The sequence below is a fragment of the Equus asinus genome, chromosome 8 (genome assembly GCF_041296235.1).
Source record: "Equus asinus isolate D_3611 breed Donkey chromosome 8, EquAss-T2T_v2, whole genome shotgun sequence".
Lineage (NCBI taxonomy): Eukaryota > Metazoa > Chordata > Mammalia > Perissodactyla > Equidae > Equus > Equus asinus.
The window spans coordinates 101,019,914-101,043,833 of NC_091797.1; the positions used below are offsets into that span (position 1 = coordinate 101,019,914).

A 23,920-nucleotide genomic window follows, 5' to 3' on the forward strand; every position below is an offset into this window, starting at 1 on the left:
GTTAACGTGGTGTATCACATTGATTGATTTGCAGATGTTGAACCATCCTTGTGTCCCTGGTATAAATCCCACTTGATCATGGTGTATGAACCTTTTAATGTATCGGTGTATTCGGTTTGCCAATATTTTGTTGAGGATTTTTGCATCTATGTTCATCAGTGATATTGGCCTGGAATTTTCCTTCTTCCTGTTGTCCTTGTCTGGCATTGGGATCAGGGTGTTGTTGGCCTCATAGAATGAGTTAGGATCTGTTCCATCTTCTTCAGTTTTTTGGAATAGTTTGAGAAGGATGAGTATTACATCTTCTTTGAATGTTTGGTAGAATTTTCCTGAGAAGCCATCTGGTCCTGGACTTTTGTTTTTTGGGAGGTTTTTGATTACTGTTTCAATCTCTTTACTTCTGATTGGTCTATTCAGATTCTCTATTTCTCCTTGATTCAGTTTTGGGAGGTTGTAAGAGTCTAAGAATTTATGCGTTTCTTCTAGATTGTCCAACTTGTTAGCAGATAGTTTTTCATAGTATTTTCTCATAATCCTTTGTATTTCTGTGGTATCCATTGTAATTTCTCCTCTTTCTTTTTTTTTTTTTTGATTTTTTTTTTTCCCTTTTTCTCCCCAAAGCCCCCCGGTACATAGTTGTATATTCTTCGTCGTGGGTCCTTCTAGTTGTGGCATGTGGGACGCTGCCTCAGCGTGGTTTGATGAGCAGTGCCATGTCCGCGCCCAGGATTCGAACCAACGAAACACTGGGCCACCTGCAGCAGAGCGCACGAACTTAACCACTCGGCCACAGGGCCAGCCCCTCTTTCATTTCTAATTTTATTTCTTTCAGCCTTCTCTCTTTTTTCTTAGTGATTCTGGCTAAGAGTTTGTCTTCTCAACCAGCTCTTGGTTTCATTGGTCCTTTCTACTTGTTTTTTTTTTTTTTTGGCTTCAATTTCATTTATTTCTGCTCTAATTTTTATTATTTCCCTCCTCCTGCTGACTTTGCACTTTGTTCTTCTTTTTCTAGTTATGTTAGGTGTAGTTTGATTGCTTATTTGAGATTTTTCTTGTTTGTTAAGGTGGGTCTGTATTGTTAGGAATTTCCCTCTTAGGACCACTTTTGCTGCATCCCATATGAGTTGGTATGGTGTATTTTCATTTTCATTTGTCTCCAGATTTTTTTTTTGAGGAAGGTTAGCCCTGAGCTAACTACTCCCAATCCTCCTCTTTTTGCTGAGGAAGACTGGCCCTGAGCTAACATCCATGCCCATCTTCCTCTACTTTATACGTGGGACGCCTCCCACAGCAGGGCTTTTTGCCAAGCGGTGCCATGTCTGCACCTGGGATCCGAACTGGCGAACCCTGGGCTGCCGAAGTGGATCGTGTGCACTTAACCGCTGCACCACCGGGCCAGCCCCCAGTCTCCAGATATTTTTTGATTTCTTCTTTAGTTTCTTCATTAATCCATTGGTTGTTCAGTATGATGTTGTTTAGTCTCAACGTATTTGTCACTTTCCCAGCTTTTTTCTTGTGGTTGATTTCTAGTTTCATAGCATTGTGGTCAGAAAAGATGCTTTGATCTGATTTCAGTCTTCTTAAGTTTACTGAAGCCTTGTTTCCCAACATATGGTCTGTCTTTGAGAATGTTCCACGTGCACTTGAGAAGAATGTATATTCTGCTGATTTTGGATGGAGTGTCCTATATTTATGTATTAAGTGCATCTAGTCTAGTTTTTCATTTAATTCCACTATTTCCTTGTTGACTTTCTGTCTGGATGATCTATCCATTGATGTAAGTTGGGTGTTAAGGTGCCCTAGTATTGTTGTGTTGTTGTTAATATCTCCTTTTAGGTTTGTTAATAGTTGCTTCATGTACTTTGGTGCTCCTGTGTTGGGTGCATATATAAGTGTTTTGTCTTCTTTGTGGAATGTCCCTTTTATCATGATATACTGCCCCTCTTTGCCTCTCATTGCCTTTTTTATCTTGAAGTCTACTTTGTCTGATATAAGTATGGCAACACCTCCTTTCTTTTGTTTGTATCATCTTCCATCTCTTCACTCTGAGTCTGTGTTTGTCTTTAGAGCTGAGATGTGTATCCTAGAGGCAGCATATTGTTGGGTCTTTTTGTTTAATCCCTCCTACACTCTGTGTCTTTTGATTGGGGGATTCAGTCCATTTACATTAAGAGTGATTGATGATATGTGAGGGCTTAATGCTGCCATCTTATCACTTGTTTCCCAGTTCTTCTGTATTTCCCTTGTTTCTCGTCCCATGATTTCCAACTGCCGGTTCAGTTTGGTAGTTCTCTGTGGTGGTTTTCTCAATTTATGATTTGTGTCTCTGTCCTGATTTTTTGTTTAGTGGTTACTGGTAGGTTTGTATAAAAGATCTCATAGATAAGATAGTCCATTTTCTGACGACCTCTTATTTCCTTAGTCTAAGCAGGTTCCATCCCTTTCCCTTCCCCATCTAAGTTATAGTTGTCACAACTTATTCTATTTTGTGTTGTGTGTTTGTGATTAAAATGAAATGATTATAGTTATTTTTGATGCTTTCCTTCCCTTTATCTTTAATATTATAATTAAGTGTTTGCTAACCTGTTCTGATGGAGAGCTGAAATTTTCTGTTTTTTTCTGTCTTTTTATCTCATTGCTCAAGGCTTCATACACCCTTTCTTTTTTTTTTTCAGGTATGAGTGCCTTCTTGACAATTACTTGTAGAAGGGGTCTTGTGGCAATGAACTCCCTCAGATTTGTTTATCTGGGAAAGTTTTTCTTTCTCCATTGTATCTGAAGGATATTTTTGCTGGACAGAATATTCTTGGCTGAAAGTTTTTGTCTTTCAGAATTTTGAATATATCATTTCACTCTCTCCTGCCCTGTAAGGTTTCTGCTGACAGCCTGACAAGGGTTCCTTTGTAGGTTATTTTCTTCTGCCTTTCTGCCTTCAATATTTTTTCTTTGTCATTGACTTTTGCAAGTTTTACTCATATATGCTTTGGAGAAGGTCTTTTTACATTGATGTAAGTTAGGAGTTCTATTAGCTTCTTTTACTTGTAATTCCAGATTCTTCCCTTGTTTGGGAAGTTCTCAGCTATTATTTCTTTGAACAAGCTCTCTGCTCCTTTCTCCTTCTGGAATACCTATAATCCTTCTGTTGCATTTCCTAATTGAGTCAGATATTTCTCAGAGAATTTCTTCATTTCTTTTTAGTCTTAGTTCTCTCTCCTCCATCTGTAGCATTTCTATATTTCTGTCCTGTAAATTAATGATTCTCTCCTCCATAATATCAGCTCTATTTTTTAAGGACTTCAGATTTTTCTTTTTCTCATTCTGTTTTTCATTTCCAACACCTCTGTTGTTTTTTTTTTTTTATAGTTTCAATCTCTTTTGTGAAGAATTCCCTCTGTTCATTCATTTCATTCCTGAGATCATTAAACTGTCTTTCTGAGTTTTCCTGTAACTTGTTGAGATTCTTTGTGATAACTATTTTGAATTCTCTGTCATTTGGATTGTAAATTTCTGTGCCTTCAGGATTGGTTTCTGGGTGCTTGTCATCTTCCTTCTGGTCTGGAGTGTTAATCTACCTCTTCATGCTACATGATGGGGTGCACTTTTCCATTGTGTAGTGGTAGTATCTGGTCTTGGCTTCCACTTTCCACCACTGGGCGGGGGCGCAGGAGCTGTGTTTTCTGAGCCTGCTGTGACCCTGGCAGCTGTGCCTGTGCGTTGGAAGCTGTGCTGATAGGGCCCATCTGTGTCTGTCCCCTGGCCGCTGCTGCTTTACACATGTATGTGCAGGTGCTTTGGCGGGGCTCCCCTGCTCTGGTCGACCGGCCAAGCTGGTGTGCCAGGTGGGAGGGGGGAGAGGGGGCTTTCTTTGGTGTGTGCACCCTGGCTCTGCACTCACTGTCTTCCCGCCTGGGCTGCTGGCCTAGTATGGACACCTCCATGATTGCCCAGCCGTCTTGGTGTGGAGCATCCCACAGGCTGGGAGCAGCTCCGAGAGTGCAAGTGTTCCCGCTGAGGGCTACCTTTTCCCCTTCTCCTTAGAGTCCTGCACCAGCTGCCGCATGAGGTCCCACACCCTACATCACTGCCACTTGGGAGAGAGAGGGGATCTGCTTACCTCCTCCTCCTGCCTCCCAGGGGGGTCCAGCACCCCGACCTTCAGACCTATGGTTGCGTGAGTCTCTCAGTCGTCTATTGTGTTGTGTGAAATGTTTATGAGTGTCCTTTTCGTTGTGTCTTGGGAGGAGAGACTAAGGGAAGAGGTCAGTCTGCCATGATGCTGACGTCACTCTCGAGATGTCCTCATTTTTGACGCTGTGGGTGGTGTCGCCCATGGCTCTGCTCTTGCCACATGCTGATCTCGTGGGAATTTGTTTTCTGGCTTCCCGGGAATTAGTTCCTGAAAGAGGAGCCTGTCCCCATCATGCCTTGCCAGGAACAGCCCAGTGACATTCGTGCTTGTTTGTGCCTGCGCTTTACTGGCCTGCTGGTGGAAGGCTTGGTTCCTGAAGCATCTCTCCCTGTCTTGGGCCACATCTGAGCATCCTCTCGTCTGTTTCCCCACAGTAGAAAGTGTGGCCCACTCAGGGTGTGTGTCTTATGGTCCATTCCCATCCAGATTCAACAGTTGTAGCCTGTCGCCAAGTGGCTCTCGGCATGGGAAGGGAGTGGAGCCAGCTCACCATTGCCCTGGGAGTGAATGTGAGCACAGCTGCCTCGGCAGAGCAACTCTAGGCCTGATGGTGGGTTGGCCCATGGCCTTCACGGATCCCATAGGCTATCCCACGGATCCCACCCCCATGTTGCCACCCCACTGCCCCTCCCTCTTAGAGGCAGCCATCCCTCCAGATGTGGCAGCCCTCCCCACGTCACATCCTGCTGCCACTGCCCCCTGGGCACCACCCTCGCCTGGCCCCCCAGGTGCCATCAGGCCTCCCTGCCTGTCCTCTGGGTGCTGTGCTAGCCCTGGTGCATGTGTGGTCTGCCTTCCAGGCTGCATGCTGGCCACACCCACAGGTGGCTTCTCAGGTGTCACTCCCTCCTGGGATCGCCTCCGGTGTGGTTTGTCTTAGCCCTGCCCAGGGGTGTGAGCCTCTGGGTGGTCCTAGCCCCTGCCCACCACACCTGTTGTTGCCTGGCACTTGAAGCCTCTGCATTTTGCTTGCCGTTACCCCTTGTGAGTACCTTCAGTTGCCTGTTGGTCTTGCTCTTGTTTTTAGTTCTACTACGAGTATCTCTGGTGCTCCAGCAAAGGACATGGCGGATGGAAATGATGTAGTGGGCCGTGAGAAGCTAACTTTGGGGTTCCCTGTGCTGGCTGTGGTTTTGCCCCTGGGTCCTGACAACCTTTCCATGCCTGTAGAGGCAGCTGTGTTCCAACGGGATTCCATTTGTTGTGATCGCCCTGATTGTAAAGGGATATGGGCTCTTTGAAAAAAACCATAGCTCACAAAACCTACAAGGTAAAACGTGAGCTCCCATAACCCCTGTGGTAGATGGATGCCCCTGCTATACACACCTGTGTGGTGTGCTTCCCCAAGTGCAGGTGGGCCTTCGAGGCTAAACCTGAAGAGATTTTGCTGATGTGATGAAGGTCCCTAATCAGCTGACTTTGAGTTAGTCAAACAGATGTCCTGGGTGGGCCTGACCTAATCAGGAGAGCCCCCAGAAGGGACAGGCCCCTCCTGAAGAGGTGAACTGCTGTGCCTGGAGGGGCCCTGTGGCCAGGACCTGAGGGTGGCTCCCAGGAGTTGAGAGTGACTCTGGCCAACAGCCAGCGAGACAAGGGGCCTCAGTCACACAGCTTCAAGGAAGTGAACTCTGCAACAACCTCAGGAGCATGAGGAGGACACTGAGCCTCAGCTGAGACCCTGCTGGCTGGCACCTTGATTGCCACCTCAGGAGACCGTGAGCAGAGCACCCAGCACACTGGGCTACACCTAACTCTGGGTTGAGATGATGAGTGGTGTCACTTTCAGCTGCTACATTGGTGGTAATTTGGTAGGCCGCATGGAACACGATTACCCCGCTCCAGGTGCTGCTGTCACCACTCTTACCTAACAACGTCTTTATCAAAACATCTCTTTAAACTCACAAGCTGCTGCCCTTTACTGGCTCCAACCTGGAGGGACTGCTGGGTGAGCTGAGACCCCCTTGTGGCAGCTTCCATGGGGTCATCACTACTGGGGACATGACTGGGCCACAGGCCGGTGCCTGCTACCTGCACCAAACTCCCTACAGACAGCGTACAGACCACCCCTCAGACGTGCGCAGACCACTGCTCAGACGTGCGCAGACCACCCCTCAGACCTGCACAGACCACCCCTCAGACGTGAGCAGACCACCCCTCAGACCTGCGCAGACCACCCCTCAGACGTGCGCAGACCACCACTCAGACGTGCGCAGACCACCCCTCAGACCTGCGCAGACCACCCCTCAGACGTGCGTAGACCACCCTTCAGACGTGCGCAGACCACCACTCAGACGTGCACAGACCACCCCTCAGATGTGTACAGACCCACCCCTCAGATGTGCACAGACCACCCCTCAGACGTGCGCAGACCACCCCTCAGATGTGCACAGACCACCCCTGAGATGTGATAGACCCCCCCCGCCCCGTCAGAAGGGGTAGAGATCACCCCTCAGACTGCGCAGAGCCACCCCTCAGACGTGCAGAGAGCCACCCCTCAGACATGCGCAGAACACCCCTCAGACATGCGCAGGGCCACCCCTCAGACGGGTGCAGACCAGCCCTTAGATGTGCATAGACCCACCTCCCAGACATGCACAAACTCCCCCTCCACAGCAGGATGGGGAGCCCCGTTGGTGGTGAATAATTAGTGGTTTCGTTTACTAGAAGGAAACAGAGCCATGGGTGACTTGCCGTCCTCAGAGCCCCTGGCTGGGGGCACGCCGCTGCCCCTGGCTGCAGTGGGCTGACGGACTTGCATTGGCATTGCAGTCCCCAGAAGTGGTGGGTGAGGGCTGCTCCCTCCCACTCAAGCACTGATGTGGGCACTCAGCGTGCCCACACGCCTCTGACAAATGCAGCATGTATTTGATGAAATCCCCACAAACCATTAGCAGTGCAGCTAAACAGCGACTCCTGTGACAATAATAACCCAGCAGTTAATGTTCCTAGTTATTAACAAGCACAGGTAACTGCTGCTTGCTTTAAAAATAGGCGGGTGGAAATCTTAGAACAGAAGGTTTTCCTCAGTCAGCTTTTTCTTTTTGTCTTTACTAATTTTTCCTTCTCTGGAGCCTTGTGTAAGAATCAGAACCAGAAGCCAACAGCACCGACCTTGTTCTGGGCGCTGCCTCCCTGTCCCCACTCACTGCTGTGAGCACAGGAGGGGTGTTGTGTATCTGAAGGAGAATGCTTGATGCTGACCACAGGCAGGGGTTGGTGGGGGGCCCGACCTCTGCTGCATGCCCACCACAGCTGCCTGGTCCCCCCACTCGGGGGCGTGGCGCTCTGCCTCCTCCTGACCACTGTCCAGGCTGCTGTGGATGGGACACTTCCACCAGGACAGGCCTATGCAGGCAGCTCGTGGGAGCGGCGCCAGCCAGGATGAACCGGGTGGGGTCCCAGAAGGGACAGAGCAGATGTGGCAGAGGTCAGGGGTCAGGTGGTCAGGGCCCGGGTGGCTTCTCCCTCAGGCCATCTACCTTGACTTGGGCTGGGGTCTGGGTTGGAGCTTGGCAGTCGGAACTGCAGAGGGTTGTTGTGTGAGTGGCCAGGGCTCATGTCAGGGACAGTGACCTCCTGTGCCACCCAGGTGCACATCCCCAAGGCCTGGCCGCAGCCCTGGAGCTGGCTGTTTGGAGGGGATAGAAAGTGGCCGCAAGCCAGACAGGCAACCCGAAGGTGGTGGGGCTTCCTGGGCAGACCCGGAAGCTTCCATGGCCACACACAGTCTCCTGGGCTGCATGGGGAGGTGTGGAGTAGGGGGTCACGCTCCACATTCATGGTGTGAAAATGCTCCCACTGCCCTGGTTTCACTTTCACTTTTACGAACGTCCTTGTTAATTCACATTGTACCATTAGCAAATGTTCATAAAATCAATGAGTCAATACAGAAATTATTTTTGAAGACCTTTTAGGATCTGATCACTGATGAGAATAACTTGGTTTCTGGCCCAGTGTGACCACAGGCCGCCAAACCTCCGCTCCTGGCCCCGCGTGCTCAGCACCTGCCTCTGGTACTCAGGACCTCTGTCAGCAATCACTTCTCAGACCCAGAGGTCTAGCAGACATTGTGAGGTGGACCCCTTCCACTCAGTCACCATCTATATTCTTATGTAAATCGCAAAGCAGACTGGAAACTTCATTTTCTTACCTCAAAATCAGGGCTCTTAAAACTTTGACAACGTCTTTTCTAATTGCAAAAGAAACACTTGGTTGATTCATAATGCAAAAGCCTGGTGAAACAGAAGTCCTTGACCACTCCCTCCCAAAAACCCCCCAAATGGAGGACAGAGTGGCCCTCGGAGACCCTGTGTGCTGCTGCTGCCCACACGCGTCCCCAGGCCCCTCTGGCGGGCGTGCTCACATTTCCAGGAAGCTCACTGGCTCGCTGGGGGTGTCCTGGGGGAAAGGACAGGTGGACAGAGGAGGGACATGAACTGCCACCTGGGCACCGAGGACTTGCTTGTTGCCAGTGCTCAGTGCCCTTACCTGCCTAGCCTGGTCCTGCTGCCCGCTGAGCCCTGTTCCTGGTGGGCGGACGCCTTCCTCCCGGCCCCGAGTGGCCTGGACACGTGCCTTCCCCTGGCCTCTGCCTGCTCCTCATCAGGGCCCAAGGTGAGTCCTGGCTGTGGGCTCCTGGGAAGCACCCTCCTGGAGCCTCCATTGACCTTTGTCCGTGCGGGTTCCTGTCCTTTTGGAGCCCTGCCTGTGTTGCTACAGAGACAAATTTTCTTTGTTAACAAGAGAAAGAACTGTAATTTTCCTGTTGCGACCCGAGAACTTCAGCCCTGCTTTCTCCTGCAGGCTCATCCTGGCAGCCAACAGGGACGAGTTCTACCACAGACCTTCCAAGTTAGCAGGCTTCTGGGGGAACAACAGCGAGATCCTCAGTGGTGAGTCTCCCTTCACGTGGGCGGCTGCAGCGTGGCAGGGCGGGTGAGCCCCAGGACCCCACAGGCGTGACTGGTGCTCCTTCTCAGGGGAAATAAGTAGACACTGATGGGTCTCATGAGGCTGGCTCCAGAGTCAGCGTCCAGGACCTGGGTTGGGGAGACCAGGCCTGGAACTGCCCACCCAGCACTGTCCCCATGGTGTTGTGTGCCATGGATCCCTGGAAAAAGTAGCTGGAAGGGTAGGTTGGTCTTGTGGGGACCCACCCTTTAGCTGTGGGTGTGCGGTTGGCTCTGTAGGAAGTGCACGTCCACACACAGTCACTCTGAAGCTTCACAGTTGTGGGTGTGCGTGTGTGTGCACTTCTATCTGCATGCCTCTATTTATGCACAAGCACCCCTCGCTGCAGGGAGAGGTGGCTTGAATTTGGGGAGCAGAGGCTTGGTTGGGGTGCGTTTGGCCCACCGAATGCTGCACAAAGAGTTACCACGGGGGCAGAAGTGGAGGTGACAGCTGGATTCTCTGCCTTCCCAGTGGCAGCCATCTTGAGCCCCTTGGACAGGGAGCAGTTCTTGCCCGTGGGGTAGGCAGGGGTCTACTTGGAAGGTGTGTGGTCAGATGTTGGCTGGGCGAGGGGTCCCTCTGCCTGCAAGCCAGGCACTAGGCAAGCAGCAGGGAGCATGGCAGAGCTGACAGGGGCACTCCAGGTGCCTGGTGGGCGGGGCGTGTGGCCTCATGGGGCCAGGGAGGCTGCGTGTGCCCCACTCTGCTTGTGGTATCTAAAAGCTCAACTGTAGAGCTTCCTCAAAAGGCCTCCTTTAGACTGTGGTCGGGCAGTGCTTTGAGGAAAACATTGCCAAGGCTGGATGGTCCTGGTGCCATGTGGGAGGAGGCCAGGAGTGAGGAGGCTGGGGCAAGGCACCATCCTGGGTGGGAGGTCTGGTGGGTGGTGGGGAAAGCTGCTGAGAGGCTGTGAGCAGGGACTGGAGCATGGCTGGGTACAAGAAGGAGAAGAGGTTGGGTCTCTGGACTGTGTCTTGACCTTGTCACAAGCTGCACCTGGTGGCCTGGATATGTCTAGACATGCAGACTGGAGCGTGGGGCAGGGCTGGTGAGGGGGCCCCTGCTCTGTAAGCTCTGGGCACAGCAGTATGGGAACCCAGGGTTCGTGTGAATGTGGACCTCTCCCAGAGCTCATGGGGTAGGCCTACAGGGCCATGGGAGGAGGGCAGAGGGGAGCTGTGGCTACCGTCAGAACCATCCCGGGCTAGGGTGAAACAGACCGGGGTCATGGGGACAGGGCAGGCTGTGTGTGCCACTGCTGCAGGGCACGAATGGGAGGCTGAAGTGGGGTGAGAGGGCTGGTGCCCTCAGGCACAGGGGCAGGAGGCCCCTCTTGAGGATTTTTGTGGATGACACAGAGGCTAGAACAAAAGCTTAGCCTGCTGGGCCCCTTGGCTGCCTGGGCTTCCTGGGCTCCCTCTGACCCTGGCACTTCCTGCCCCTGAATCAGTGCTGACCTTTGCTGAGTGCTCCAGCCACTCAGACTCATTCATCCTTTTTAGGGGCTTGGAGGCAGCCGCTGGCATGCTAAATCGGGGCTCCTGCCTAGTGGGAGGTGGCCCTGTCGCACCACAGTGCTAGGTGGACCCAGTGGCCACCACACCCAGCCTAGGGCTGGAAGACACCAAGGTCTACACCCTCCTACTGTCTAGCATTGCCAAATTGTGTGTAAAATTGTAAACCAGTGGTTCTCCAAGTGTGAGCCTTGAGCCAATAGCATCAGCATTGCTTAGGAACTTGTTAGAAATTTGGAAGAATTTACGTATTATTTCTTCAAATGTTTTTCTGTCTCCTGCTCACTCTTCTCAATCTCTTTCCCTCTCTCTGCCTCCAGTTACACCTATATTAGTGTTCTTGAGACTGTGCCGCACTTCGATGATGCTCAGTTCATTTTTTAAAACCCTCTTTTCTGTTTCATCATAGATAGTTTCTATTGCCATATCCTCCAGTTCACTAATCTTTTCTTCTGCAGTGTCTAATCCATTTTTAGTCCCGTCCTGTATGTTTTCATTTCATGCTTTGTAGTTTTTGTCTCTAGAAATTCAATTTTTGTGTCTTCCTTATCTCTACCTAACTTTTTCAGCATATAGAATACAGTTGTAATAACTGTGTAAATGTCCTTGTCTGTGACTTCTGACATCTGTGTCAGTTCCAGATCAGTTTTAATGGATTGATTGAACCCCTTTTAGTGGGCAGGGACGTATTTTCCTGTTTCCTCATATGCCTGGTCATTTTTGATTGGCTGCCAGACATTTGTGGGTTTTATCTTGTTGGGGTGAATGTTTTTGTTACACCTGTAAATATTCCTGAGCTTTGCTCTGGGACACAGCTAAGTTACTCAGAACCAGTTTTATCCTTTGAGGTCTTGCTCTTAAGATTTGTTAGGTGGGTGGGTCTAAGCTGGGCCCAGTCTAAGGCTGATTATTCCCCATACTCAGAAAAGATCCTTCTGTCTACTCTTCCCAGTGCTCCCTGAACCTTGAGGTTCCCCAGGCTGGCTTCTGGGAACAGGCGCTCTTCCCAGCCCTGTGTGAGCACTGTCTCCTCTGGTCCTTCTGGTGGTTCTTTCCTGGCCTCGGGTAGTGTCCTCACACACGTGAGCTGACCAGGTGGCCAGGTTCTCTGTGCAGATCTCTCCTCTCTGGTCCTTGCCCCAGGAACTCTGGCGACCTCAGTCTCCCTGGACTCTCGGCCCCTCTCCTCAGCCAGGGGTCTGCTGGACTCTGCCCAGACCCCTCCCTGGGCCAACTCTCCAGGCGTGGGGCTCGCCTCGCTCCCTTCCTGTCTCTTGGAGATCACTGTCTTTTGTCTCCAATGTCCAGTGTCTTGAAACCCATTGTTTCCTGTATTTTGTTTATTTTTTGGTTGTTTTATGCAGGAGGGTAAATCTGGACCCTGTTGGTGGCCAGATGTAGAAGTTTCATTTGCATTTTAGTTGTTGATTTGTGGAAGTTCTTTCTGCATTCTGGAGATGAGTCCTTTGTTGGACAAATGTGGTTCTATTTGTGTCTTTGCCACCTTAAGGTCATAGAGATATTTTCCTGTTTGCTTCTATAAGCCTTCTGATTTGGGGTTTTATGTGTAGATCTATGATTTCTCTGACATTAATTTTTGCACATGGTGTGTAGTGGGGTTGAGGCTCATGCCACCCCTGTCTCTCCAGTTGTCCCAGCAACATTTACTGAATAGATGTCCTTTGCCTATTGTGTTACTGTGGCAAATGGTTGAACATCAGTTGAACACGTCTGTTCTGGACTCTCGTGTCCCATGGATCAGTTTGTCTGTCTTGACGCCAGTGCCACATGGTCTTGATTACTGGAGCTTTTTAGCAAGTCTTGCGGTCAGGCAGTGTAAGTCCTGCAGCTTTGCTCCTGCTCAGGACTGCTGGGCATCCTGTTCCTTCGTATGTGCGGATAAATTCTAGAGTCAGCTTGTTAATTTCCATACAGCGAAAAGTCCGCTGGGATTTTGATTGAGATTATGTTGACGTTTGGTCATTTGGGGAGAACTGTCGTCCTGACAATACTGAGTCTTCTGGCCGAGGAACAGGGCATCTCCCTTTAATTAGATCTGGGTGACTTTCCTCAGCAATGCCCTGTGGTTTTCACTCCTTAGGTGTTACACATTCTTCCTTAAATGTTTTCCTAAGTTGCTTTTTTTTTAAATCATTTAGTGCTGTTGTAATGGTATGTTTAAATTTTCATTTTCCAGTTCTTGCTAGTATTTAGTTATTAGTTGAAGTAGATTTTATTTTTATAGATTCCTTTTGGATTTTTTTCACATACAATCCTGTCATCTACACATGGAGACAATTTGACTTCTTCTTTTCTGATCTTGACATCTTTTATTTCTTTTACTGTTATAATTTATTATTGTTATAAAAATAATATTTTAATGACTTAGCAGTTTTTACCGCAATCTTGAAGTAAAATAACGCTCTAATCTAGAAAGATGCTCTGCTGTGTCTTTAAGGGCCCCTCTAACCCATGGGTGGGGCCCATGAAGCATTAACCGTGGCCAGGCCTGTGCCATGGGCATGGGGCACACTGGTAAGTCTGGATGTGCCCTGGGTTCCTAGTGAAGCACCCACCCCAAGGGACCCTGGGTCCTGCTGAGGAGGGCAGCCGGTGTCCGTGCCCCTGATCTAGGATGCAGGATTGTGGCTTGGCATGGTTCCTTGACAGGGCTGGCTATCCTCCCAGTCCAAGGCAGGCTCTTGGGCCAGGATGTGTTCGGCAGGTGCTCACTGCATGGTTTCGGGGGCTCCCACAGGCATCAGATGTCATCCTGTGGGGCAGGAGTCTCTCTCGTGTGCCCCTTGGGCCCCAGAGGCTACCTCGCCCTGTGGAGTCAAGCCCCTGTTCCACAGTCAGGCTGCTGGGCTGAGCTGCATCTCCCTGCCGAGTGTGCATCTCCCTAGGACGCAGGGACAGCGTGGGGCTGGTGCCCACCTGTGGGTGCTGCTGGTGGTGATGCCATCATTGTCGCAGGGCTCGACATGGAGGAAGGCAAGGAAGGAGGCACGTGGCTGGGCATCAGCACGCGGGGGAAGCTGGCAGCACTCACCAACTACTTGCAACCGCGCCTGGACCCGGATGCCCGCGGCCGAGGTACCGCAGGGTGGGGACGAGGTGAGGCGGGGCTTTCTCCAGCAGTACAGAGACCTGAGAGGAGCGAGAAGGGAAGGAGGGCACATCCCAGCCCTGCAGCCCACTGGCTGGTGTCGCTGGAACTGCCCTCGGCCTGGGCCGTACTGTACCCACTGCACAGGGTGCTTCACCCTTCTCGGGGAGCCTGTTCTGTGCTGTCCCCCAGCCAAGGCATCACTCCTCAGAGTTGTCATTGTCCCTCACCCGTGGAATGTTTGTAGAGCAATGTCCCCAGGAGGACAGCCCCATGGACATATATTGTCCCCACTGAAGATTTTTTTCCCTCATGCAGAACTTCCATATGGGGGTGTAATGGAGAAAAAATTTTAAAAACCAGCAAAAACAGAGTTCTTGATGCAGACCACTTTGGCTGCTGGGTCGTGAGATGTGGCTGGTATGGAAGTGTTCAGCTGTGGGTGCCCCACACCAGTCTCCTTAGGGGGCGGGCTCAGTCCTGCCTCCTTGCTATGGATGTCTGTCCCCTGCCCCAGGTGAGCTTGTGGCCCACTTTCTGACCACCGACATGGACAGCCTGACCTACCTGAAGAAGGTCTCCGCAGAGGGCCACCTGTACAATGGCTTCAACCTCATAGCCGCCGATCTGAGGTGCGTCGTGGCGAGGTGGCAGCCCCCACAGGCCGGGCCTTGGGCGTGCAGGAGGCGGGGTTCCTGCCCCGCTGCTCCGCTGGAGGTGCTGTGGCATCTGTGGCAGCCTCTCAAGGGATATCGTTCCTTGGTGAGCATCCCGGATGCTGAGGGCCTCCCAGATCCACTGTTGTGGGGACTTGGGGAGCAGAGCCGGGGTAGGGGGGCTTCCTGGGCAGTGTGAGGGCCACTGGCTCCTGCCAGGCCAGCCCGAGTGTGACAGCAGAGGGCACTCCCAGGTGCAGGGTGCGGCCCTCACCCACGCTGGCCCCCACCCCTGGGTCTTCTGCCCACCTCTGTGGCTGAGGAGTCCCCTGTTTTTGAGCTACATCTTACTTGATCTGACCTCTGGTGGGCAGAGGTGCCCCAGGCTGGGGAGGAAAGGTCCGAGCCCACCTGACCATGGTACGGAGCTCTCCAGGACCACGGTGGCTGGTGCAGCTGAGCGCCAGGCCCGGTGGCGGAGTCTTCTGGGAGGAACATCTGAGCCGGCGGCCTGACTCATCTCCAGTTCTGCGAGGCGCTTGGTGGATAGCGCCTGGCCCCGTCTGGAGTTGTCAGGGGGCAATGAACCTGTCCAAGCTGGCTGTGGACCCTGTCACCAGAGACATGGAGGCCCAGCTGCACGGGCAGCTGGGAGAGCAATTCCGTCATCTAGAGTGGGGCAGACAGGCAAGGAACAGGGCCAGGAGAGGCAGAAGGTCCTGTCTTATGGCTGGAGGAGCAGGGCCCCCAGGGAGGCTCGGAGCTGGAGCAGGGACACCTGTGCTGGCTGTGAGATTCGGGAGTCAGGTTGTTGGGACCCTGCAAAGGGCCATGGCCTCATGGGAAGTGGCAGTAAGTTGGAGCCTTGCCAGGCCCATTTTGGGTCTACAGAGAGGTACAGCACGGGTTGATTGCTGCAGCAGCAGCTGGCGGTTACCTGGATAGCCTGGGGGGTGCATGCTGAACCCTTCAGGTGCAGCACTGGGCACCCTGTGTGCCCCTGATGCGGCCAAGCTCAGATAGGCGGGCAACATGGCCAAGACCACTGCTGGTGCGAGCCGGGGCCGGGGTCCCGTGGCTCTGCCCTGGGTACCTAGCTGGGGTCCCGGGTGCCCCTCGAGATAGCAGCCACATCCCACCAGTTGGGCACCAGCCTGGGAAGGAGCGCTGAGCCCTTGGCCATGGTGCCGCTGGACACCAGCTGGCAGCATCTGCGACTCCACCTGAGGTGCAGGTTCTGTGTGCTGGACGGCTGCGTCGGGCCTTCTCCTGGCTTCTCCGAGTGTGTTTATCTCTGTGGCTCCTGGGCCTGGACCCCGGCCATGGGCCCCCAGTAGCTCAGGCACCAGCTGCACAGCGACAGCCCTCCAGGGGGCTGCCTCTGGCCCAGGCCCTGTTACCTGGTGCCATTTGCTGAGTGCTAGCTGAGGAGGGGGTGCTGCCTGTGGCATCAGGGTAGTTCACCTCCCACTGTAGACACTGAGCCCCAAGGAGAAGTGATCATTGGTGCTTGGTGCAGGTTACAGGAGTCATGCTGGACCCTGGTCTCGTGGGGGGACCCCGGGGCCTGCACCAGGGCTGACGGGCAGATGCTGGTGGGCAGAGGCCAGGGGGTGGCTAGGGCTGCATGATGGGCACCAGGCTCCCGCCCAGTCCTGCCTGCAGGTGTGCAGACAGATGAGTGGACGCTGTGGACAGACTCAGTGTACATGACGGAAGGTGTCAGGTGCTAGAGTGGCAGTGCTGGAGTCTCGAGGGGTGGCCAGTGTGCAGAGGCCCTGGCTGGGTGTCCACCCCCCGACTACCTGAGGGCTCCTGCGTGTTTCTCGGTGTAAGCCTCACAGAGCAGCCTGTGAATTCAGGCATCAGTGGGGCAGCCGCGTCAGCCCCACCAGGGTGGGCTGGGTGTGCTGTGTTCCCTCCCACGGGAAGTGTGCTTTAGAGATGTGGTCACAGGACCTGCAGGGGTTCTCTGTATTTGCCTTTCGGGGAAGTGAGTATCCTTCCCTCTGCACTCCTCCGTCCTCTCCGTGTGCTCCTCCACTCCCCCTCCAGTGCCCCAAAAGTCAGTGGATGCCATCAGCTCAGGGACTTCTGTCAGGGCAGGTGCTGGAGGAGGCGGTAAGTGCCCTGCAGTAGGCCCAAGTCCAGATGCCTGTCCTGAGCCTGCCTTCTTCCACAAGGGCAGGTCCACGGGCCCCTCTCTTGGCTGGGAGCCCTGGCCTGCTGTGCCTCGAGTGTCCACTGTGCAACCTGCTCGGCCCTGCGCCACCTTGTGGATGGGTGCATCATTCTCAAGGGAGGAGGGCCAAGGGTATGGCCGGCACTGGTACTTGCTGCCCAGAGCCCTCCCCTCACCACCGTGGCATGCTGGCACCGGCTGGCTCCTGGAGGGGAGTCCCCGTGTCCTCCCTGCTCCCCAAGTTCAGGGGCCACTTTACCTGTCACTAGTTTCGTGTATGTCTGCCCCGGTCCAAGAGATCAGCCCCTGGCTGTGATGCCAGCAGAACTCGGTGCTCAGCAGCCATGTCAAGTGACTGGGGGATGAGGGCCCCATGCTCTGAGTGGATGCATGCACGGACAGGGGGTGCATGGGTGGGCGCTTGGGCCCCTTGGAGCCTGAGCAACTCTCCCAGCTCCTGGGCTGCAGGGTAGGGGCCTGCCTCCCTGGACATGGCCTTTGAGGACAGGCGGTAGCCAGGGGAGCCCAGTGGGTTATGCTTGAGGACAGGTGTCCCAAGAGGAGCATCCCAAGCGTCCAGTGGCTGCTGGTGCCCAGGCCCAAGGTCAGAGAGTGGAGGGAGTCAGAGGTGAGCAAGCAGCCTGGGTGGTGGGTGCCAGGAGGAAGTCAAGGCTGAGAAGAAGAGAGCCTCATCCCCATCGTGGCTGGTCCCTGGGTCAGGCCCCCTTTCTGCCTAACCAGGTATGGTGGGAGTGTGTGCCCAATCCCGCAGGTTCTCGTGCTTTCCAGCTCTTTGCCTACAAACAGGCCTCTGAAGTCATTAGCCAAACATTTTAAGAAAGGAGCCAAGGGCTGTGGGGAGGAAGATGTGAGCAGAATAGTAAGCTGCATGGGAGCGGGGGTCCTGCCTGCGGGGTGGCATTGAGCAGGAGGGCTGAGGTGGGCACTCTGGGACTCCACAGCACCCCCCACCTGGCCCTGTCTCTACGCTTGTTCATCCTGAAGGCTCAGGTCACCGTGTCCAGCATCCCACCAGGAAGGCAGGTCATAAGCCAGAAAGAGTCTCTCTGTAGTTTGCAGAAAAGGCATTCTGACTCTTAGCAGAAAGATTCACTATGGTATTTAGGAACTGGAACATTTTCAGCTCCAGAGCATTTCAAACTGCTTCTAAATGCACATTCAGTGTATGAAGGTAAGAACATGTGATCTTTGGTGTGTTATTCAGAAGCCTCTGTCACCTTGGGGCATCCTGTCCTGCCTCGAGGCACTCAGAGATGAGCTGTAGGGATGGGGGTCATAGCTTTCTGGAGGGAACTGGTGTTGGTGGGTGTGGGGCTGAGCCAGCAGCTGTCGCCACAGGCAGCCTCTGAGTGCCTGTGTGTGAGGGCACCCATCGAGGCAGGAGGGTCTTTTAGATTCTGCTGCTCCCAGGCCAGTGGTCTCTGCGGTGAGTTGGGGGTGTGGAGCTAGGGGTCTTGATGACCCTGCCTGAGAGGACCCTGGGGGTCTGGGGCCCTGACTAGCCCATGCCCTGACTGCAGCGAGCCCCTGTGCCTCCTCTGGCTGCCAGCAGGGGTGCTGGGGAAGGGGCCGTGGAGACTGCCGGGCATCAGGGTCTGGTGCCCTGGCTCCCAGCTGACCCCTCCCCGCCCCTGTCCGCAGCACAGAGAAGGGAGACGTCGTTTGCTACTATGGAAACCGCGGGGACCCTGAGCCTGTTGTCCTGGCCCCAGGTGAGTCTGCTCAGGGGGTGGTGACAGGGCTGCTCCTCTGGGGACACCTCTGTGCTTTTCAGAGACTAGGCCCCTGTTGCATTTCTCTCCTGGGCCTGTGCTTGTCGGTTGTCTGTGTACCTTGTGATCTGACCCTCGTACCCAGTCTGTGTGTCAGGCTGCCCATGGCCTGGGACAGCTTCCCCCAGCACTGAGCCGCAACTGTCGGGGTGAACTGGAAACTAAAAGGCACAAGAGACCCCCTCCCCCCAAATCTGTGCTTTGGCTCAGAGGCCTTTTTGTTTTTTTTATTGAGTTATTGATAGGTTACAATCTTGTGAAATTTCAATTGTACATTAATGTTTGTCAGTCATGTTGTAGGTGCACCACTTCACCCTTTGTGCCCACCCCCCACCCCACCTTTCCCCTGGTATCCACTAAACTGTTCTTAGTCCATAATTTTAAATTCCTCATATGAGTGGAGTCATACACAGATTATCTTTCTCTCGCTGGCTTATTTCACTTAACATAATTCTCTCAAGGTCCATCAATGTTATTGCAAATGGAATGATTTTGTTCTGTTTTGCAGCTGAGTAGTATTCCATTGTATATATGTACCACATCTTCTTTATCCATTCGTCTGTTGCTGGACACTTAGGTTGCTTCCACGTCTTGGCTATTGTAAACAGTGCTGCAATAAACATTGGGGTGCACAGGACTTTTGGGATTGCTGACTTCAAGCTCTTTGGACAGATACCCAGTAGTGGGATGGCTGCATCGTATGGTAGTTCTATTTTTAATTTTTTGAGGAATCTCCATACTGTTTTCCATAGTGGCTGTACCAGTTTGCATTCCCACCAGCAGTGTATGAGGGTTCCTTTTTCTCCGCAACCTCTCCAACATTTGTTGCTATTAGTTTTAGATATTTTTGTCATTCTAACGGGTGTAAGGTGATATCTTAGTGTAGTTTTGATTTGCATTTCCCTGATGATCAGCGATGATGAGCATCTTTTCATGTGCCTATTGGCCATCAGTATATCTTCTTTGGAGAAATGTCTGTTCATGTCTTCAGCCCATTTTTTGATTGGGTTGTTTGATGTTTTGTTGTTGAGTTGCGAGAGTTCTTTATATATTATGGATATTAAGCCTTTGTCAGATATATGACTTGCAAATATTTTTTCCCAGTTAGTGGGTTGTTTTTTTGTTTCAATCCTGTTTTCATTTGCCTTGAAGAAGCTCTTTAATCTGATGAAGTCTCATTTGTTTATTCTTTCTATTGTTTCCCTTCTCTGAGAAGGCATGGTGTCCGAAAAGATCCTTTTAATACTGATGTCAAAGAGTGTACTGCCTACGTTTTCTTCCAGAAGCCTTATGGTTTCAGGTCTCACCTTTAGGTCTTTAATCCATTTTGAGTTTATTTTGGTGAATGGTGAAAAAGAATGGTCAATTTTCATTCTTTTACATGTGGCTTTCCAGTTTTCCCAGCACCATTTGTTGAAAAGACTTTCTTTTCTCCATTGTATGCCCTCAGCTCCTTTGTCAAAGATAAGCTGTCCATAGATGTGTGGTTTTATGGCTCAGAGGCCTTTATGGAAATACCTGGAAACCACCCTCAATGCCCTCAATTCTCAGGGCTTGAGACTCTGTGACTGGAGATGGTTGTTTTCTACTGAATTGTTGCTTGGAAGAAATTCTTTCCAACTACATCCTGTTGTTTTGTTCCTGAGCCTACCTCCACCTGATCCATGTCACTTTTCTTTAATAACAGCTTTATTGAGATATAACTCACATATCACACAGTTCACTTATTTAAAGTGTATCCTTCAGCAGATTTTAGTATGTTCACAAAGTTGTGTGACTGTCAGTGCTGTCTAATTCCAGAACATTTTCATCACCTTAAAAAGAAACCATATCCAGGGGCTGGCCCGGTGGTGCAGCGGTTAAGTTTGCACGTTCTGCTTCTCGGCGGCCCGGGGTTTGCCAGTTTGGATCCCGGGTGTGGACATGGCACCGCTTGGCACGCCATGCTGTGGTAGGCGTCCCACATATAAAGTAGAGGAAGATGGACATGGATGTTAGCTCAGGGCCAGTCTTCCTCAGCAAAAGAGGAGGATTGGCAGCAGATGTTAGCTCAGGCCTAATCTTCCTCAAAAAACAAAAACAGAAACAAAGACATATCCTTTAGCAGTTACTCTCATTCCCCCTGCCCCCAGCCCCTGGCAACTACTCATCTACTTTCTGTGTCTGTAGCTTGGCTTATTCTGGACGTTCACATCAATGGAGTCAGACGATATGTCGCCTTTGTCTCTGGCTTCTTTCACTCAGTGTGTTTTCAAGGTTCATTCATGTGGTGGTGTGAATTAGGGCTTCGTTCCTTTTTATGGCTGAATAATATTCCATTGTACGGATGGTCAGTGTTTTGCTTCTCCATTCATCTGTTGCTGGACATTGGGTTGTTTCCACTTTTGGGCTATTGTGGATAATGCTGCTGTGAACGTTGGTGCACAAGTTTTGGTGTGGGCGCATGTTTTCATCCGTCTTGTGTATATACCTAGGAGTGGAGTAGCTGGACTGTAAGGAAACTGTTTAACTTTTTGAGGAACTGCCAAACTTTTTTCCAAGCAGCTGCCCCATTTTGCATTCCCACCAGCAGTGTGTGAGGCTCCAGTCCCTCCACATCCTCGCCAACACTTGTTATTGTCTGTTTTCATTACACTCATCCTAGTGGGTGTGGCGTGATAGCTCCTGGTGGTTTTGGTTTGCATTTCCCTGATGGCTAATGACGTTGAGCATCTTTCCATGTCCTTATTGACCATTTGTATATCTTCTTTGGAGAAATGTCTATTTAGATCCTTTGCCCCTTGTTAAATTGTTTTTTTTTTTTGTATTTTTATTATTGAGTTGTAGTTCTTCATATGTTCCAGCTACTAGCCCCTTATCAGCTGTGTGATTTGCAGAATTGTCCCCTCGTGTGGGTTTTGTTTTCACTGTCTTGTTGGTGTCTCTTGAAGCACATCATTTTAAATTTTGATTAAGTCTAGGTTATTTTTATCTTTTGTTGCTTATGCTTTTGGTGTCGTATGTAAGAAATCATTGTCTAATCTGAGGTCATGTAGCTTTTCTTGTGTGTTTTCTCCAAAGAGTTTCATAGTTTAGCTCCTACATTTAGGTCTTTGGGGCATGTTGCATTAATTCTTATGTGTGGTTGAGGCAGGGGTCCCACTCCATTCTTTGGCATGTGGCTCCCCAGGTGTTCAGCACCACTGACGCGTGGTCTTTCCTGTTGCTCCTGATGGATAAAGCACAGTGCTCCCTTGCGCTGGCAGTGTGGTTTCCTGGGAAGCGGGTGCAGTCATGTCAGACCTGGTCGAGACCCTCACCCAGAAGTCTGGCCGCAGCAGAGGGGTGGCTGCCTGTCCTCAGTGCATCTTCCAGGGCGCGTGACTCTGAGTTCACTTGCCCCTATTGCCTGCGGAGCCTCTCAACAAGAGGCTCTGGGGGGGCTCTCCAGCCCAAGTCTCAAGCTTCTCCTTTTGCTGACATGAGAAACCCTTTCCTTTTTTTTTTTTTTAAAGATTTAATTTTTTCCTTTTTCTCCCCAAAGCCCCCCAGTACATAGTTGTATATTCTTCGTGTGGGTCCTTCTAGTTGTGGCATGTGGGACGCTGCCTCAGCGTGGTTTGGATGAGCAGTGCCATGTTTGGATGAGCAGTGCCATGTCTACGCCCAGGATTCGAACCAGCGAAACACTGGGCCACCTGCAGTGGAGCGCGCGAACTTAACCACTCAGTCACGGGGCCAGCCCCCACCCTTTCCTTTTTTTGTCACTCCTTCTGTTAACCTACGAGAACTCGTTCTGAGGAACTTGCCTGAGACCCTGTAGCACCCCCAGCCCTGGCCCCTGCCAGCAGGTAGAGGTGGGCCCTGCCTGCGCCCACTGAGTGGGTGGATTTGGGTGTGCTCCCTAACCGCTGACTGGTGTTCTCCAGGCATCCCCCTGGCCTCGGGTTGCTGATTCTCCCACCCCTGACCTTCTCGGGGGGACCCCCAACTCGCAGCTGTCCCAGCTGAGAGCGGGAGTGAGCTGGGGAGGCAGTGCCCTCTCGAGCACCCGCTTTGCTTTGCCCTGTTGGATTTCAGGTTGTTTATTCCTTGTTATCCCATCCATCAAGGCCACTTGGCATCTGTGCCTCGTGGTCTCCTGCAGGAGCCTTGCCATGTTGAGTTCTCCACCCCGGCCATGCAGACGGGTCAGGAATGTGCATAGAGAAGGTGCTGGAGTATGGGGCAGCCTGGCCTCAGTGCCCTTGGCCGTAGCCCTGGTACCTCGCCCAGTGCTGGGTGGGTGGCTGAGAGGTGATCCTGAGTTCAGACGGTGGGGCCTCTGCACTGGCCAGGCTGACCTTCTCCCCACAGGGACCTACGGGCTGAGCAATGCTCTGCTGGAGACGCCCTGGAGGAAGCTGTGCTTTGGGAAGCAGCTCTTCTTGGCGGTTGTGGAGCAGAGCCAGGCCCTCCCCAAGGATGACCTCATTGCCCAGCTCCTGGACGTGCTCAACAACGACGAGGCGTGAGTGGGCGGGTCCCCCTGGGGCCAGTGGAGTGGACGTGCACCCCACTGCTCCGGTCAGGGGTAGAGAGGCAGGCAGGCTCTGCTGTTCTGGGAGGTCTGTGCAGGCAACTGAGGCTGGCTCCTTGGCCACGGGGGGAGCCTGACGGACAGCTTGTCCTCTGCCCCTCCTGCCTTTGCCCCTTGGGCAGCTGCCATTTCTGATGTGGAAGAGGGGGGCTTTGATGACGGAAAATGGAACAGTCCCAGGCCAGTGTGCTGGGAAGCTCGGTGCTCCCAGTGGCTTGATATAGGCTTGCATGGGGCTGTGAAGGGCTAGAGGCTCCCCTCTGCCTGAACACACAGGGCTGGTGGGAGGTTCCAGAAGGCTTCAGGTGCTTAGCAAACCACAGAAGGGAGCAGCCAGCTTAGGAGTCTGCCTGGGGGTCAACTGTCATTCCCACATGCTGTCCCACCATGGCCAGGATGGGGAAATCCAGGGAATTGCCTGGGGAAAAGAAGCCCCCAACCTGGTTTCCTCAACTGTAGGCCTTGAGGTACCTCAGGTGGCCTCTGCAGGGGACACCTGCCACCCCCTGACATGTCTTGGCCATCCCAGCTGGAGGTCAAGGTGCTCGCTAGGCTGGCCTTCCTCCTATGCAATGACCCAGCTCATAGGTCCCTCTCCTTCCCCAGCCAGGCCAGGCCAGGCCAGGCCAGTGTCCTGCCTGGATGGCCCCTTGGAGGAGCCCCCCACAGCCTGCCTTGCACTGTCCTCCCCCAGGGCCTCTCCCTGCCTCTTGTTCACCCTCTCTCTCCTCTCTGAACCATGGCACCTTCAGCCTCAGCACAGCCGCCCGCTTGGGGAAGCCCTGCCCAGTGGCCTCCTCTCAGCTGTAGGTCCACACGGCCCACGGCCACTGTTTGTTGTCCCCACAGGTCTGTAAGGGGGCGCTGGCTGCTCTTATTGATGGCTGTGGTCCCAGCCCTGGCTACGGTGGCAAGCAAGCCACGGGGCTCGAATAGACTCCTGGCAAGTGCGCAGATGCCCACAGG

The 23,920-nt window shown here is 52.4% G+C and overlaps 1 protein-coding gene across 10 annotated transcripts in view; it reads left to right on the forward strand.

Moving 5' to 3' along the window:
• TANGO2 (transport and golgi organization 2 homolog) overlaps positions 1-23,920 on the forward strand; it is a 50,790-nt gene that overhangs the window by 22,770 nt on the left and 4,100 nt on the right. For 8 of the 10 annotated variants that reach the window (XM_044775494.2, XM_014835441.3, XM_070516694.1 and 5 more), the window contains exons 3-7: positions 8,993-9,081; positions 13,633-13,752; positions 14,283-14,397; positions 18,266-18,336; positions 22,732-22,885. In XM_044775494.2, the coding sequence (XP_044631429.2) occupies positions 8,993-9,081; positions 13,633-13,752; positions 14,283-14,397; positions 18,266-18,336; positions 22,732-22,885 (549 nt within the window). Of the gene's footprint in view, positions 1-4,038; positions 4,172-8,992; positions 9,082-13,632; positions 13,753-14,282; positions 14,398-18,265; positions 18,337-22,731; positions 22,886-23,920 lie in introns of all 10 variants that reach the window. The other 2 variants (XM_070516689.1, XM_070516693.1) reach the window with 1 other exon arrangement.